The sequence below is a fragment of the Microtus pennsylvanicus genome, chromosome 6 (genome assembly GCF_037038515.1).
Source record: "Microtus pennsylvanicus isolate mMicPen1 chromosome 6, mMicPen1.hap1, whole genome shotgun sequence".
Classification (NCBI taxonomy): Eukaryota; Metazoa; Chordata; class Mammalia; order Rodentia; family Cricetidae; genus Microtus; species Microtus pennsylvanicus.
In genome coordinates, this window is record NC_134584.1 from 84,078,399 (window position 1) to 84,094,507 (window position 16,109).

Here is a 16,109-nt window from a genome sequence, read left to right on the forward strand (position 1 = left end):
CCCACTCTGTGACCACACAGTGTCAGGTAAAGATGACCAACTCTGCCCGAGGCCCTGGAGGCCACCTGTGTCTGTCCCAACAAATATTAATAAAAAGCTGTGACAAAGATGGCTTTCATATTCAAGTGAGGCTCCACCCTTTCCAGTCATAGGCACCAAGGAAATTTCCTGTGCTGTGGTTGACAGGGCTCCAGACAGCAGGCAGAGTGCCACTGAGAAGCTCCATGGCACCGTGGCCAGAGTTCACAGAGGTCACTGTTATGGTAAAAGTAAAATGCTGTAGGTCCCAGGGGGCTGCAGCGGGCAGTGGGTCCTGAGACCACGCTGCAAGTCCCCCAAAGTGGCAGTGGGCTGTGGGTCCAGAGAGCAGCCAGTCTGAGGCAGGGACGGCGCAGTTCCCCAAGTGGCTGCAGTGGGCTATGAGGGATAGCTAGTTCCAGGCAGGGAGCCACGTGGTGGGTGAGAGACCTCCACTGGGCAGCCAGTCCCGCCATGAGAGTCAGATAGATAGGCATGCCATGAGACCACACCGCAGGTCTCCGAAGACAGCTGGTCCTGGGCAGAGAGCCATGTGGCAGGCGAGAGACAGACAGATAGGCACACCATGCAGAGTGAGGTTGGATATTTATTTAGTGGGTTATGGAGGAGAAAGGGAGAAGAGCAGAGAGACAGAAACAGAGTGGGGGAAGAGGGGAAGTCACAGCAGCAGCTACCTCTCTGGGAAAGAGACAGAAAAGGGAGGGACTCAGACTGGAAGCTGAAGATCAGCTTGTCTCGGTGGGTGTGGCTTGTCTCTTAAAGGGACAGGACAGATCATTACAGTCACCATGTCCATCTGCACCAAACTGCAGAATAAGGGGAAAGCCACCATAGATCCAGGCTCAAGTACCCTGGCCACCAGAAGAGCCACATCCCTGAAGAGCATGGGTTCACCAAACTTAATGCAGATGAAGTTGAAGATGTGGTAGCTGAGAGCTGGCCCATTCCTGATAGCTATGGGGTCAAATTTATCACCAGTTGTGGCCCCCTGGACAAGAGCAGGCCCTGCACTCCTAAGTGCTTCCACTGTGCTGAATCCTATATCCATCAAATCGTGCTCAGTAATAAAACTCACACCCCTTCTGGGAGGAGAAAAAAAAAAACCTCATAACTTTCTAAGCATGGTTTTCAGACGTTTGCATAATAACCACAGCTCGGGTTCACCATGGATTAAATATCACGAGTGTCTATTTGTCTCCTGAAGATTTTTCATGAATCAGGTTAGAGTTCCTCAGTCACGTGTCGAGGCAACTTGAAAAACCAGCCCCATTTGAGGTAGCTGAGGAAATATAGGACACACTCTTGAAGCCAGTCAGCTCCACCAGAATTGAGGGTGTTGTACTTCTTGGCTTCCAGGTGTGTGTGTCCTGTAATGTCTGTTTTGCACAGATCGTCAAGTCCCCCAAAAACCAACAAGGAGACCGAGTCCCGTATGTAAAAGCAAAGAGCCTTTATTTTATACAAGTTTGCAAACTGCAAAGAGCCTTTATTTTATACAAGTTTGCAAACTCGGTCTCTCCACATGTCCAGTGTATTGGAATAAACGGAGAGCCCCGAGCTCAGTTAGAGTTGGGTTTTTATAGTAGTAAAGATGGGGGTAAGGGGTTTCTGAGGTTCAGGACCCCTAATTGGCTAACATTTGTCTAGGGGTGTCCTGGTGAGTGTGCTGGCAGGTGGTCCTATCTACAACGGTTGGAACCTTAGGCGTTTCCTTTAGATGGTCTGTTCTTGGGTGGTGCTCAGATCATCTTAGTTTATGGTCCTTCCTGCAACCAGGTATTGCTTCAGAGCAAACTGCTGAGACTCCATTAGGGTTATCATGGCTGAGTCCTACTCTGGCAGGTGATAATGGTTGGAAGAACTTCCTTTGGGTGGTCTGTTTCTCATGGCTAGCTCCTGCAATGTCTAATTTTAGGAAGAAAACAAAGTTGTAGCTGGGCTCTTAAAACACTGTATTTTAGAGAAGCCAAATTACGAGGGAGAACATGTCTTCCCCTGGCTCCCACTAGCATCCCGTGTCCCTGGGAGAGTCCGTTCCTTGGTTCTGTTTCAAGTCACTGTGCACACTTGAGAAGTGAGAAGATCGCAAGCAGGATGGGGTTTTAATTTTTCATTGTACAATAAACCCCAGCTGTGAGAACTAAATCTGGGGCCATCCTTCATCCAGGGGTAGGGTTGTCAGATCCAGTCAAATTCAAATTTCTAAAAAATAATTGTTTAGTATAAGTATACGTCATGTGATACCAGAAATACACTTTGATAAACAAGTTATCTGACATGGGATACTGGTATTTTATGTTTGTATTTATGTTTTAAAGAATTTTATTTTTTGGTTTTTCAAGACAGGGTTTCTCTGTGTAGCTTTGGAGGCTGTCCTGGAACTCATTCTGTAGACCAGGCTGGCCTCAAACTTACAGAGATCAGCCTGCCTCTACCTCTCAAATACTGGGATTAAAGGCGTGCACCACCACCACCCCGGCTTAAAGATTCATAAAGTGTGTGTGTGTGTGTGTGTGTGTGTGTGTGTGTGTGTGTGTGTGATGAGTGTGGAGTAACAGGCAGTTTTAAGACACCTGATGTGGATGTTGAGACTCAAACTCTGGACCTGCAAGAGCATCATAGCTCAAACAGCTGAACTGTCTCCCCAGCCAGTATTTAAATTTCTGTTTGCTGGAACATGCCAGTGTGCCTGTAGGATATTCGTGTTCTCCTGATAAGCCTGTTTCTTACTCTATAACACCCTTCTTTCTTCTGAATATGTCTGGTAGTCGTTGGGTTGGACAGCAGGAGCAAACAGAGCACGGAAGACGGCTTCGTCACAGTGAGTCTAAAGCAGGACAAAGGTATGGCTGTCTTCCTCTCTAGTTACCTGATTGCCGCCTGAGTTCCTGTTTCCTGGCCCACAAACACTCACCTCTCAGCATTTGCTTTGTAGGGAAGAGGGCGAATTCTCAAGAAAACCGTAATTATCTGAAACTCTGGACTGCAGAAAATAAGTCTAAGTCAAAAAATGCAAAGGATTTGCCCAAGTTGAATCAGGTAAGAGTCTATATAATAAAATAAATGCTCCCCAAAACAATGAGAGCTTGGGGTCCTTAACTCTTATCTCCTTGGGTTTGGGGTATTGGGGTTTTTTGGTTGTTGTTTTTGTTGTTATAAGACAGGATATCGTGTGGTCCAGGCTGACCTCCAACTCACCGTGTAGCTGAGGATGGCCTGAATTTCTGACCTCCAGCCTCCACTTCCCAAGCACTAAGGTTACAGGCCTGTGCCCACCACACCCAGTTTGTGCAGGACCGAGCCCGGAAGCCAGGGCCTCGAGCCTGCCAGGCAAACACTCAGCAGTTGAGCTTTGTCTCCAGTCCTGTCTGCATTTATTTTTTTTCCGTCAAAATTGTGCTCAGCCTCGAGAAAACATTCTCCTAAAAGAAACTTTCAACAACGACGTACTTAGTTTTGGGAGTCCATCCATCCACTCCTCCCAGTAGAATTCCCTTTGGATGCTCAAGTTCAGGCTGTTTCCGCTTCACTGTGTTCAGCAGTAGAAATGTCTAACACATCTTCCTATTAGAGGAGGGATATAACAGTTAAAATCGTGAAATGGTGGGTTTCCAGCTCAGGAACAGACAGGGCACCAGGTTAGAGTGAAGGCATTGCTTCCTCACAGGGAAGTGAGGAGCTCTGTCCCCGTCAAGGCTATGGTAGCTAAACCTTGGGGAAACCTTCATAACTTCAGAGATGGAAGACGAGATGAGTCTGCTGCCTCCTTAAGATTCTTCAGCAAGGAGAAAAAGAGAATAAAGGAAAGTAAACAGGGTGTAATGCCTAGCATAGTGGTCCATGCCGTCGTCCCGGTTCTGAGGAGGCAGACATGGTGGTCCATGCCAGTTGTCCCTGCACTGAGGAGGCAGAGAAAACAGGATAATGAATTTAAAACCAGCCTGGGTTATATAGTGAATCTGTGTCTCAAAACAACCAAAATGGAGGGGGCAGCAGCAAAAGAAGAAAAAAATTTAGCAAAATGTAGTTTAGTTATTGTGTGTGATGGGTGTGCTTTTGTGTGCACAGGTGCACACATGTGGTACGTGTGTGCACACACAAACGGAGGCCAGAGGACAGCCTCAGCCATCACCCCTCAGGAGCAAAGCCACCGTATGTCTGAGACAGTCTTACTGGCCTGTAGCTCGCCAATGAGCCGCAAGGGCTCACCGATTTCTGTCTCCCCCTGTTCTGGGATAGCAAGCACATGCCACCACACCTCCCCACCCTTTAAAATGTGGGTGCTTGGGAGACTGAGCCGTCTCCCCAACCTCTGCTATAGTTAGACTCTGGGTGATGAGTCTATGAAGGCCTTTACCATTTCATCTTTCTAGTTTCGTGGTTATTTCAGATTTTTTTTAATTAAAAAAATAGACTAATAAAGAGACCATAGCACTAGGTCCATCCCTTTTCCAAAGAGCATTTTCCTGGGATCTTTAAGAGTCGTAGTTTAGGGGCTGGAGAGATGGCTCAACGGTTAAGAGCGCTGATTCTTCTTCCAGAGGTCTTGAGTTCAACTCCCAGCAACCTCACGGTGGCTCACAACCATCTGTAATGAGGTCTGGTGCCCTCTTCTGGGTTGCAAGTACACATGCAGATAGTATACTGTGTACTATGTACATAATAAATAAATTAAAAAAAAGAGTCGTGGTTTAATACTTGCTTAGTCCTTGCTCTTAACTCCTCCCCTCCCCCACTCCTTCTCCAGGGCCAGTTCATCGAGCTCTGTAAGACTATGTACAACATGTTCAGCGAAGATCCCAACGAGCAGGAGCTGTACCACGCCACGGCTGCAGTGACCAGCCTCCTGCTGGAAATCGGAGAAGTGGGCAAGTTCTTCATTACCCAGCCTGCCAAAGAGGAAGGCGTCACCGGACCACCCTGCAGCCAGGCCCTCCCGGGCATGCTCTTCCCCAAGAAGGGGCCCAGCCAGCCCTACACGGTGGAATCGGCAGAACCACTCCCAGCCAGCCTAGCAGCTGACAGTGAGGAACACTCCCTGGGAGGGCAGATGGAAGATATTAAACTGGAGGATTCTTCGCCCAGGGACAATGGAGCCTGCTCCTCCATGCTCATCTCTGATGATGACACCAAGGACGACAGCTCCATGTCGTCCTACTCGGTGCTGAGTGCCGGCTCCCATGAGGAGGACAAATTGCACTGTGAGGACATTGGGGAGGACACAGTCCTGGTGCGTAGCGGCCAGGGTACAGCCGCTCTGCCCGAGAGCAGCAGCCTAGACCGGGACTGGGCCATCACCTTCGAGCAGTTTCTGGCCTCACTCTTGACCGAGCCTGCTCTGGTGAGGTACTTTGACAAGCCAGTGTGCATGATGGCCAGGGTCACCAGTGCAAAGAACATTCGTATGATGGGCAAACCCCTCACCTCGGCCAGTGACTACGAAATCTCTGCCCTGTCTGGCTGATACGGGAAGACAGGCAAAGGAATTTTTATGTTCGTCTGCGTTGTGGGGGGGAGGGTCTTTTCTTTTAAATTATTTATTAGTACCTGGCTTGAAGCCTAGTGTTTTCATAATGTAATACAATTTAAACTGGTGAGAAATAAACACCCCCAAAGTAAGGCACTAGCATTCTGCCTGTGGGGTATGGTGACCAGAATCTAGTTTATTCAGTGAATCCCCCCTAAAAAGCCAAACTGTCAGTGATATGTGTATTATAACTTAATACTCTTGCTGTTCAGCTGTATCCGTGGTGTAAAACCAGTGCTGTCTGATGCTAACAGACAGGCGTGCTCTGTGCATTCGGGCTCCGAAATAAAGTTAGGTCTGGGAGGAAATGGAGCATTGCAAACATGAGGCTGTTTTCAGAAGGAAAGGGCATTGTTGACTGGGTAAATCTTGAACTACTTTAGTAAGTCTTAAAAATGTTTTTTAAGATTTGAAATATATTTCATAAAAAATCCTCTATCCAAAAATCTTATTCTACACTGGTTCCCCCTTCAAGGAGGATACATTTGGGTTCCAAGCAGTTATGAAAATGGAAGCAATGTTTACACAAGGCTGGAATGACAGGTTTGATCTGTGTGGACATTGACAACTTGCTCTGGTTATTTCTGTCAGCTGGGCCAGAAAGCAACAGGATCATCTGAGAATCCGAACGTGAAAGCAACAGGATCAGCATTTTGTCTCAATTTTTGTCTTTGGAGGACTAGAAGTCTTGACGCTTCTCATCTGGGTCTTTAGATTCTTGTTACTCGTTGAAAATACAGCAAAAAAAAAAAAGTAACAAAAAACAAAACAATGCCCTTCGCCATTCCCATACTTTCTGTAGAGTCAAGAAACTATATCATGTATCACGTATGACCAACTTTCCATAAGTCGGTGTAAACGTTATGTATGCAGTGAAGGGATTCTGCAAGACAATGTAACTAGATGTTTAAAACAGAATTTGCCACTTTCTAGAACAGAATAGAATGCTCTATCTGCTGAAGGGATGTGGAAATCAACGCTGGCACACCTGCACTTTGAATTCATGCTCGTTTCGTACCGTTATGCCTTTGTTCGTCTCAGAGGTCAGGGAACGCCCCCTTACTCTGGCCTCGCAACCACGCTCACGGTTCCTTTGCTTGTTCTGACATACTTTCCCACACACTCCCTTCTTTTATTACACATGTGTCCTTCATTTAGCTGTTGCAGCTGTGATTTTTTTACCTTGTTTACAGAATGATTTTTAAATTGTCAAATGAAGTAGTATGAACCTCAACTAGGGTAAATGTGAACAATTAAAACGCTTCAGAAGTGTCTGCGTCTCTGCGCCTGAGTTTCTGCCTGAGGCCCACGCTGTTTCTCTGACAATTTTATAGGGAAGCTATCAGTAGACAATTATTGAATGGGTGACTATTTTGAGGTAAGAAGCTGTGTAGAGCTAAGAAGATGGCTCGGTGGTTAAACGCCTGGTGCATTTGGGTACGGACCGGGGATCCCCAGGACCCCTCTAAAGCATGCTGTAGTGGTGGCATCTGTAATTCTAGTGCTGTATGGTGAGAAGGGGCGTGGAGATGGGAGAATCTCCAGACGTTCATGGGTCATCTAGGCATGGGCTCATACACAAGAACACATCCCCAAATACCTACATATAGAAATAATACAGAGAGAGTTTTTTAAAGGAAATACAATGCAGAATTCCAAGAATATTTGAGACAAAAAAATAGATAGTTGTTATGAGTTACCTAACTTAGAATGTTTGTGGTTGGAGAGACGGCTCAGCAGCTAAGAACATTTGCTGCCCTTCCAGAGGACTGGAGTTCTGTTCCCAACACCATGTCAGGCAGCTCGGAACAGCCTGTAAGACACCCGAAGGGTGCTGAGGATGGGAGAAATACCCTCCCCAGGGGAGAGCACGTGAGTTGGTCATCCAATGCTGTCTCAGTTAGGGAAGAGACACCGTGACCATGGCAACTCTTATAAAGAAAATGCTGAATTGGTGCCGGCTTCCAGGGCAGAGGTTTAGTCCATTGTCATCATGGAGGAAAACATGGTGGCATGCTAGCAGACACGGTGCTAGTGAGGAGCTGAGAGTTCTGCATCTGGATCCTTCAGTCGGCAGGAAGAGAGAGTGACCATGGGCTGGGCTTGAGCATATAAAACCTCAAAGCCCACCCCCAGTGACACACTCCCTCCAACAAGGCCACACCTCCAATAATGCCACTCCCTGTGATTCTGTGGGGGCCATTTCATTCAGACCACCACAAATAGCAAATGGTCAGCTCTGAAACAGACACACACTAGTGACATTACACAGACTGATCAAGCTGTACCTGGGTGTTATGTATGTAGATGTGTGTGTGTATGTGTGTAACACAATTAATGGGAAAAGAAGCCATGAGTTTTGGGGGAAATGAGGGGTTTTGTATGGAGTATTTGGAGGTAGGAAAGGGAAATGGGAAAAGATGTGATTATAATGTCTAGAAGAAGTAATTTTTTAAATGGCCTGTAATGCTAGCTGCAAGAGGATCCGATCCCTCTGGGCATCTGCACTCAAGTCACACACACAATTAGAAAACAATAAAAATTTTAAAATACTTGTTCTGCATGTCAGAACAGCAGAAATCCCGTGTCTGGTCCTTATTTGTGCACTATGGTTTGATGTGCAGTTAGTGGCATCATTTTGAGTCAGTGTTTGACTTAGGCTATCGTCCCTCTATCTCATGCGTTCCCACCTCAAGAAAGACTCCAGATGGCACAGGGACTGGAGAGGGTACATTAGAAGCGGAGGGTGCAGTGTTCCGAGTGTGTTGGCGTTGATGCTCCAGTTGGATGAACAAGGTGCCTAGGGCGGGGTGGCCGGACTCCGAGGGCCTCGCTTCTTCTGGACAACTCTGCTCTGGTGTTGGCTTGATGTTTTCAAGCACATCAAGGTGCTTTTCCTCTTAGCAGCTGTGTGTGGTTAATAGAGGGTTTTCTTCTAAAGCCGCCAGTGCAGGAGCCCCTTCCCAGGAGTTGACTTCACCTCAGGCTGTGGAAGAGACAGCTCAATATCAGCATGTCTGCTGTGGCAGAACCAGAGAAATCCCTTTCTCTGCTGGCCTCTCATCTGGTCACTTGAGACAGCTGATGCCAGGGGTCTCTGTAGCTCTAATGGCAAACAAGAAAGCAGACAGTTCAGGACTCAACACGACTCGGCCATCAGTGTGGGTTCAAGCTTTGGAAGTCTGACCCCAGATAGTTTATTTTAGGCATATTGAAGCACAGCACAGTTTGACGAAAAGGACTCTGGTGATGATTAACTCAGTTCCACGTTCACAACAAAGCATACAGAAATCTACCTGAGGAACAAAGAAAGCTAAATGCCGGTCAGACATGACTGCACTGAAACCCTTGTAAAGTCCATAAGATAGGTTCTGTAGACTGAGGAAACCAGGCGTACAGTAAGGGTCTGTACAGGATCCAGTCCTGGCAAAGCCTCTGGCCACACAGAAAACGCAAAGGTCGCTAGGCTAGAAGGCCCATCCACTTCAGCCTTCTGGGTGGATGACAGGTACTGCTTCCTTTCTCTTGAAGGGGCAACCCTGAGTGCTGAACATTGGCTCCCCCAGTGCTTATCCCTGAGCGCAAGGACCTCCGTGCTCCCACAAACTGTGTTCCTCCACCAGTGTGAGTTCCTCTTACAAGGATGGTGTCATGCGTCTGCCCAGTCTCTCCTCTTGGGATTTGCCCTCCTGAGCTCACCCACTCTGATGTTTGCAACTCCATCTGTCTACCACTGACTTCTGCTGTCTCTCAGCCCGGGCCTCCCTCCTGAACTGGCTCCCTTCTCAAATGTGCAATAGAGACGTTAGTGCTCCAGTAGTTAACAGCTGTGGCCACAGCAAGAGACGAAGCGTCTGCTCTCGTGGCCTGAATTTTATCGTGTGTACCCTGTAGCTATCATTGCTTTCTCTCCATAACATAGTTCTCCTAGTTCCTAGCTTAATAGCATCCATATTCATTTAGTATCTGAAGCCAGGCATCATTCTTAATACCTGGTTGACAAAACGAACCACCACAGTGTCAGCTAAGCACAGGCTAGAGTCACCTGGAAGAGTCGAGATCAGGATGGCCTGGCGGGGAGGGGCCGTCTTGATTATCTTAATGAATGTGGGAGGACCCTGCCCACTGTGAGCAGCGCCATCCCCTGGCTTGGGTTTTGACATGAACAAGAGTCGAGACCGTGATCTGGCCAGGGAGCAAACGAGCGTTCATTTCTCTCTTGACTATGGGTGTGACGTGACTAACCGTGTCATATGCCTGCACTGACTTCCCCATGAGCTGAAACAAACTCTTGTCCCCTAAGCTGCTTTTTGTCAGGGTATTTTATGAAAGCCACAGAAGGGACACTCAGATGCCCACCCCTACTCACTGATCCCAGTCACCATTTCTTCTCATCCCCCCTGAAACCCACTGTTCCTCTAATATCGACTACACAACAGAATTGAGCCTTGTGGCTGTTGGTTAATCCAAGCAGATATCAGTACAGTCAGGAATATTTAACATCTCCCCTTCACTCCCTCTTGTGCGTATTCATAAGTCACACTTCCAAACTTATTCTATTTTTGTTATACGTGCATATGTGCATGTGTGTGCTTATATTCATGGTGTGAGCATGTGCGTATGGCGTATATGGTTGAGTGTAAGTGCACACATGCTATTGCCAGGAAGGTTGTAGGAAAACTTTTAGGAGTGCACTCGCTTCCCCCTATCATGGGTTCCGGGGATCATACCCAGGTTGCTAGGCCTCTGCAGCAAGTGCCTTTACCCAGTGAGCCATTTGCCATTGTACGCCAAAGGTTGTTTCCATTTTGTCGCCAGCATAGAAAGTAACAGGCTTTCTCGTGTTGTTTGCATAGATAGTTTTTGTTGATTTTTCCCCCACCCTGGGCCCTCTTCTCTTCCTTATTCACTCCTGATCCTCCCCTCCCCAGCTTGTACCCATCCAGCCCCAGCATTTCCCTTCTATTTTATATCGCGTGTTATACTGTACCCCTCACCCTCCCGCTGTGAAGGCCTCTTTCCCTCCCTCTCATGGTCCCTAGCTAGCTTCCTGTCTCTGTTCATGATCACTACCACATAAATACGCATGCCTAGAGCTAGAAGTTCAGCTCGAAATGAGCTGTTTCTGAGTTTGGGCCACCTAATCTAATATTTTACAGTTCCATTCTTTTCCCTGAAATTACATATTTCATTTTTCATCACACCTGAATAGAGTTCCACTGTGTGCTCATAACAAGTATTTTTTTTTTTTGTTATCCATTCACCTGAACTTCTCCACTGCACTGACTCCTTCTCCTCAATATTAGCCGCCCCAGCCTTGGGCTGTACAGCAGGAAACGTCCCCCGTTCCTTACTGTAAAAAAGCAAAATGTCTCCGTGAGTTGTGGATCGAGCAGGTTCCTGCCATGGTGCCTCTTCTTGGTAGCTTTACACAGTTTTGAGACTCAACGTTTATGCTCCAGTGTGTCACCACCCGCCCCCAGAGGGGAACTCAGTTTTGGACCTTCCAGTGTGCAGCCAAGAATGACTTTGAACCTTTGATACTCCTGTCTCTGTGTTTTGTGTGTGTGTGCTAGGGAAGCTATCTGTCAAATGAGCTGCATCCCGTGTGTGTTTACCATAGGAAGACCTGACCAGGGACCTCCTGTTAGTCCCTTCTGAGCTGTTCCACTGGCTCATCTATTCTGCTCTCTCCCAGTAGGGGGTAATGTTGAGTAAAAGGTAACGCTATGGGACTGGATTTAAACACATAATACCTTTATAGTATATTTAATACCTTCTAGCAGAAGTTTTACTCCTCTGGTCAAAATTAGCCAAAGAATGCCTCATCCCTTCAGACTGCAGACAGCTGGGGAGCAGAGGAGACCCAGCTTCGAATCAAGAGTGATGGAAATATTACCAAGAGGATGGGGTCCAGACTGGACTCTGCAGGTACCACAAACAGGTCTTTTTTCCTTCCTTCCCTTCTCCTCCTCTTCTTCTTCTTCTTTTTCTTCTTCTTCTCTTCTCCTTGTTTTTCTTCTTTCTCCTTCCCCTTCCTCCTTCCCCTCCCCTCCCCCTCTCTTCTTTCTTTTTCTCCCTCTCCTCATCCTCCTCCTCCTCTCCTCTTTCTCCCCCCCCTTCATCTTACAATTCAGGAAGCCAAGAATAAAAAGTCATGGGAAGACAGAATGTCTCTAACAACACAGACTAGCTGCCACTAAATATTTCCAATGGATTTGATTTCTGATTATCGTGTTGTTCTCTTAGGTTCCTGACTCTAAGCTGGCAACCCTCCTCCCAGAACCCTGCCAAAGCCACATCACTGCCAGAACGAGCCACATGAGTCACAGAGCCCTCCTCTGCAGCCAGCACATTTGTCCTCTCCGGTCGGTGTGCTGCCATGTGTGCTGGTGGCCTCCTACAATCACTGAGAAGCACAGCAGAATGCTGTGGCTGATTTTCCTCTACACGGTCTGCAATCCCGTGCAAAAGAATAGCCTGGGACCTTTGGAGGATCTTGCACCTCCCTCAGAGTGCTGAGAGCCTGCTTAGTTTCCTCTGCAAAGAAGGGCTCCAGCTGCCCTTTCACAAGCTAAGTGGGCAGGAAGGTGTGGGCACCTGGGTTTGGCTCCCCAGATCTCTCTCTCTCTCTCTCTCTCTCTCTCTCTCTCTCTCTCTCTCTCTCTCTCTCACACACACACACACACACACATACACACACACACACACACACACACACACACACACATTGGGTGAGGGCTTTTAATCCCAGTGCTGGGGAAGGAGGCAGGGAGGGAGGGAGGAAGGGACAGATCCCTGGGGCCCATCGGCCAACCAGTCTACCCGACTTGGCCAGTTATAGGCCAAAGAGCAACCCTGCCAATAAAAAGAAAAAAAGAAAAAGAAAAAAAATTGGTAAATGAATGACTTTTGATAAAAGACACAAGGTTATCCTTTGTCTTCCACACTCAAGTGTACTCACCTACATCTGTGTACCTGAACATCCATGAGCTTGCACAGGTTCACACACACGTGTACATACATAAACATTTAAGAACTGAATGAAACAGAAGCAAATGCCCAAAGGATTCTAACTGAATGGACAAAAGTCACAGAATGAGTCAAGGGCAGGACACGGAACATAGTGCAGCCTGAATCTTCTCAAGGAAGGGACATAAAGTGCCCCTCCGCTGAGAAAGCTCCTGGATGAGGCCACCAGCAGACAAATGGCGTCACTGTCATCCCAAAAAATAGAGACGGTTTAGATGAGCGGAAACGAAGGTGAGCTCAGAGCAGAACAGTGAAGTCAAATGTCAGAAATCCTGGGAGGAAAGGCGTGTGTGTGCGTGTGTTAGAGGCTGCACACAAGTATGTGAGTGTGCGTGTGTGTGCACAAGTGTGTGATTGTGCATACATGTGTGAGAGTGTGCATTGTGTGTGTATGTATGCGTGCATGTGCAGGCATGTGTGTGTGCATTGTGTGTGTATTCATGCGTGCATGTGCAGGCATGTGTGTGTACATGTATGAATGTATGTTTATTTGTGTGAACATGCATATTGCAGGCCATATGTCAATCTTAGGTGTTACTCCCTAGAAACTATTTTCCTTGTTTTTTGAGACATGGTCTCTCATTGGCCTAGAGCTCACTGAGTAGACTAGGCTGCTCAGCCAATGAAACCGAAGAGTCAACCTGTCCCTGCTTCTCCTGCATTGGGTTTACAAGCATGTACCACCATGCCCTCTTGTCACGTGGGTGCTGGGGACTGATGCAATGATCTTATGCTCACACAGCCAGCATTTTACCAACTGAGCTATCTCCCCAGTTTCCCAAATGACACCTTTAATGGCATTGAAGGGACAAAGGGCAGTGTCAGCTGAGCCAGGATTCAGTAGAAAACTTCGTTTTCCAGTTTCAGGAGGTCCCATTTATTAACTGTTTCTCTCAGTGTCTGTGCTGCTGAAGTTATATTTAGGAAGTGAGGAAGTGGTCTCCTGTGCCAATGCATTCAAGTGTACTTTCCACTTTCTCTTCTATAAGGTTCAGCGTGGCTGGCTTTATGTTGAGGTCTTTGATCCATTTGAACTTGAGTTTTGTGTATGGTGATAGATATGGGTCTATTTTCATTCTTCTACATGTTTATATCCAGTTATGCCAGCACCATTTGTTAAATATGCTTTCTTTTTTCCATTTGATACTTTTTGCTTCTTTGTCAAAAATCAGGTCTGGATTGATATCCGGGTCTTCTATTTGGTTCCACTGATTCTCCTGTCTGTTCTTATGTCAATACCAAGCTGTTTTCAGTACTGTAGCTCTGTAGGAGAGTTTGAAGTCAGGGATTGTGATACCTCCAGAAGTTCTTTTATTGTACGGAATTGTTTTGGCTATCCTGGGTTTTTTGCTTTTCCATATGAAGTTGAGTACCATTCTTTCAAGGTCTGTGAAAAATTTTGCTGAAATTTTGATGGGCATTGGATTGAATCTGCAAAGCAAAGGACATGGTCAACTAGATAAAATGGCAGCCTACAGAATAGGAAAAGATCTTCACTAACCCCACATCAGACAGAGGTCTGATCTCCAAAATATACAAAGAACTCAAGAAATTGGTCAACAAAAGAACAAATAACCCAATTAAAAACATAGAGTACAGACCTAAACAGAGAACTCTCAACAGAGGAATCTAAAATGGCTGAAAGATGCTTAAGGAAATGTTCAACATCCTTAGTCATCAGAGAAATGCAAATCAAAACAACTCTGAGATTCCATCTTACATCTATAAGAATGACCAAGATCAAAAATACTGATGACAAGCTGGAGAGGTTGTAGGGAAAAAGGAACACTCCTGCATTGCTGGTGGGCATGCAAGCTGGTACATCCCCTTTAGATGTCAGTGTGGTGATTTCTCAGAAAGTTAGGAAACAATCTTTAAGACCCAGTACTACCACTTTTGGGTATATATCCAAAGGATGCTCAATTGTGCCACAAGGACATGTGCTCAACTATGTTCATAGTGGCATTGTTTATCATAGCCAGAACCTGGAAACAACCTAAATGTCCCTCAACCAAAGAATGAATAAGGAAAATGTGGTACATTTACACAGCAGAAAAAAATAACGACATCTTGAATATTGCAGGAAAATGGATGGAGCTAGAAAGAATCATTTTGAATGAGGTAACCCAGACCCAGAAAAACAATTATCACATGTACTCACTCATAAGTAGGTTTTAAACATAAAGCAAAGAAAATCAGCCCACGAACCACAATCCCAGAGAACTTAGACAACTATGAGGATCCTAAGAGAGATTTACATAGATCTAATCTACATGGGAAGTAGAAAAAGACAAGATCTCTTGCGTAAATTGGGAGCATGTGGATCTTGGGAGAGGGTTGAAGGGTAAGGGAGAGGCAGGGAGTGGAGCAAAGAAAAATACAAAGCTCAATAAAAATAAAAAAAAACGAAAAGGAAAGAAAACTTCATTTTCACAGCTATGTGTCCAGTGTCCTCCTTCCCTGACTCCAGAGGAACCATGTACACAAAGGTGGGTAGAGATTCTATGGCCCTGAGAGTTGGGCGGAATGGAAAAAGGATATGCACCCAGTCATCAGGGTGCAGTGTTTTGTAACCCCTTTGATGGACAAAATCCCTCTCCACAGAGACTCTGCCCTGGACTGATTGACTCCTGTCTGTCTTTTTCCTTTCCTGCATTGGGAAGGCTGTGCATGGAAAAGCAAGCCCAAGGTGTGAGCAAGCACCAAGGTCCTGCAGGCAATGAGGAAATTCAGAGAACCCATAGTGAAACCAAGCCATCGGCGGGCTCTGCCCTTGTCACCTGGTTTTCATTTCTCCTATTTCCAAATATTCATTTACATAGCAACCCTAAATCCAGCAGCCAGAGTTGGCCTGACTCAGAGCTGTCCTCAAGTGCAGCCCGTGATGGCCTGCTTTACCAGGCCGGCTTTATGCACCTTCTTTTTTTTTTAATTTCTTTTTTTATTATTACATTTTTTTTGGATTTTTTTTTTGAGACAGGGTTTCTCCGTAGCTTTTTGATTCCTGTCCTGGAACTAGCTCTTGTATACCAGGCTGTAGACCAGACTGGCCTCGAACTCACAGAGATCCGCCTGCCTCTGCCTCCCGAGTGCTGGGATTAAAGGTGTGCGCCACCACCACCTGGCCTAAATTTCTTTTTTTTAATTAATTTATTTATTTATTAAAATTTTCCACCTCCTCTCATCCTTCCATTTCCCTCCCCCTCCTCCCCCTCCCCCTTCCTCTCCAGTCCTAAGAGCAGTCAGGGTGCCCTGCCCTGTGGGAAGTCCAAGGCCCTCCCCCTCCATCCAGGTCTAGGAAGGTGAGCATCCAAACAGACTAGGCTCCCAAAATGCCAGTACATGCAGTAGAATTAAAACCCAGTGTCATTATCATTGGCTTCTCAGTCAGCCCCCATTGTCAGCCACATTCAGAGAGTCCGGTTTGATCACATGCTCGTTCAGTCCCAATCCAGCTGGCCTTGGTGAGCTCCCATTAGATCAGTCCCACCGTCTCTGTGGGTGGACGCAC

The 16,109-nt window shown here is 46.6% G+C and overlaps 1 protein-coding gene across 1 annotated transcript in view; it reads left to right on the forward strand.

Moving 5' to 3' along the window:
- The window catches only part of Tbc1d9 (TBC1 domain family member 9), a 111,420-nt gene extending 104,582 nt beyond the window's left edge, over nt 1–6,838 (forward strand). The window contains exons 19-21 of the mRNA XM_075976587.1: nt 2,808–2,882; nt 2,975–3,078; nt 4,787–6,838. Of these exons, the coding sequence (XP_075832702.1) occupies nt 2,808–2,882; nt 2,975–3,078; nt 4,787–5,503 (896 nt within the window). The 3' untranslated portion in view covers nt 5,504–6,838. The remainder of the gene's footprint in view (nt 1–2,807; nt 2,883–2,974; nt 3,079–4,786) is intronic.
- The last annotated feature ends 9,271 nt before the right edge of the window (nt 6,839–16,109 follow it).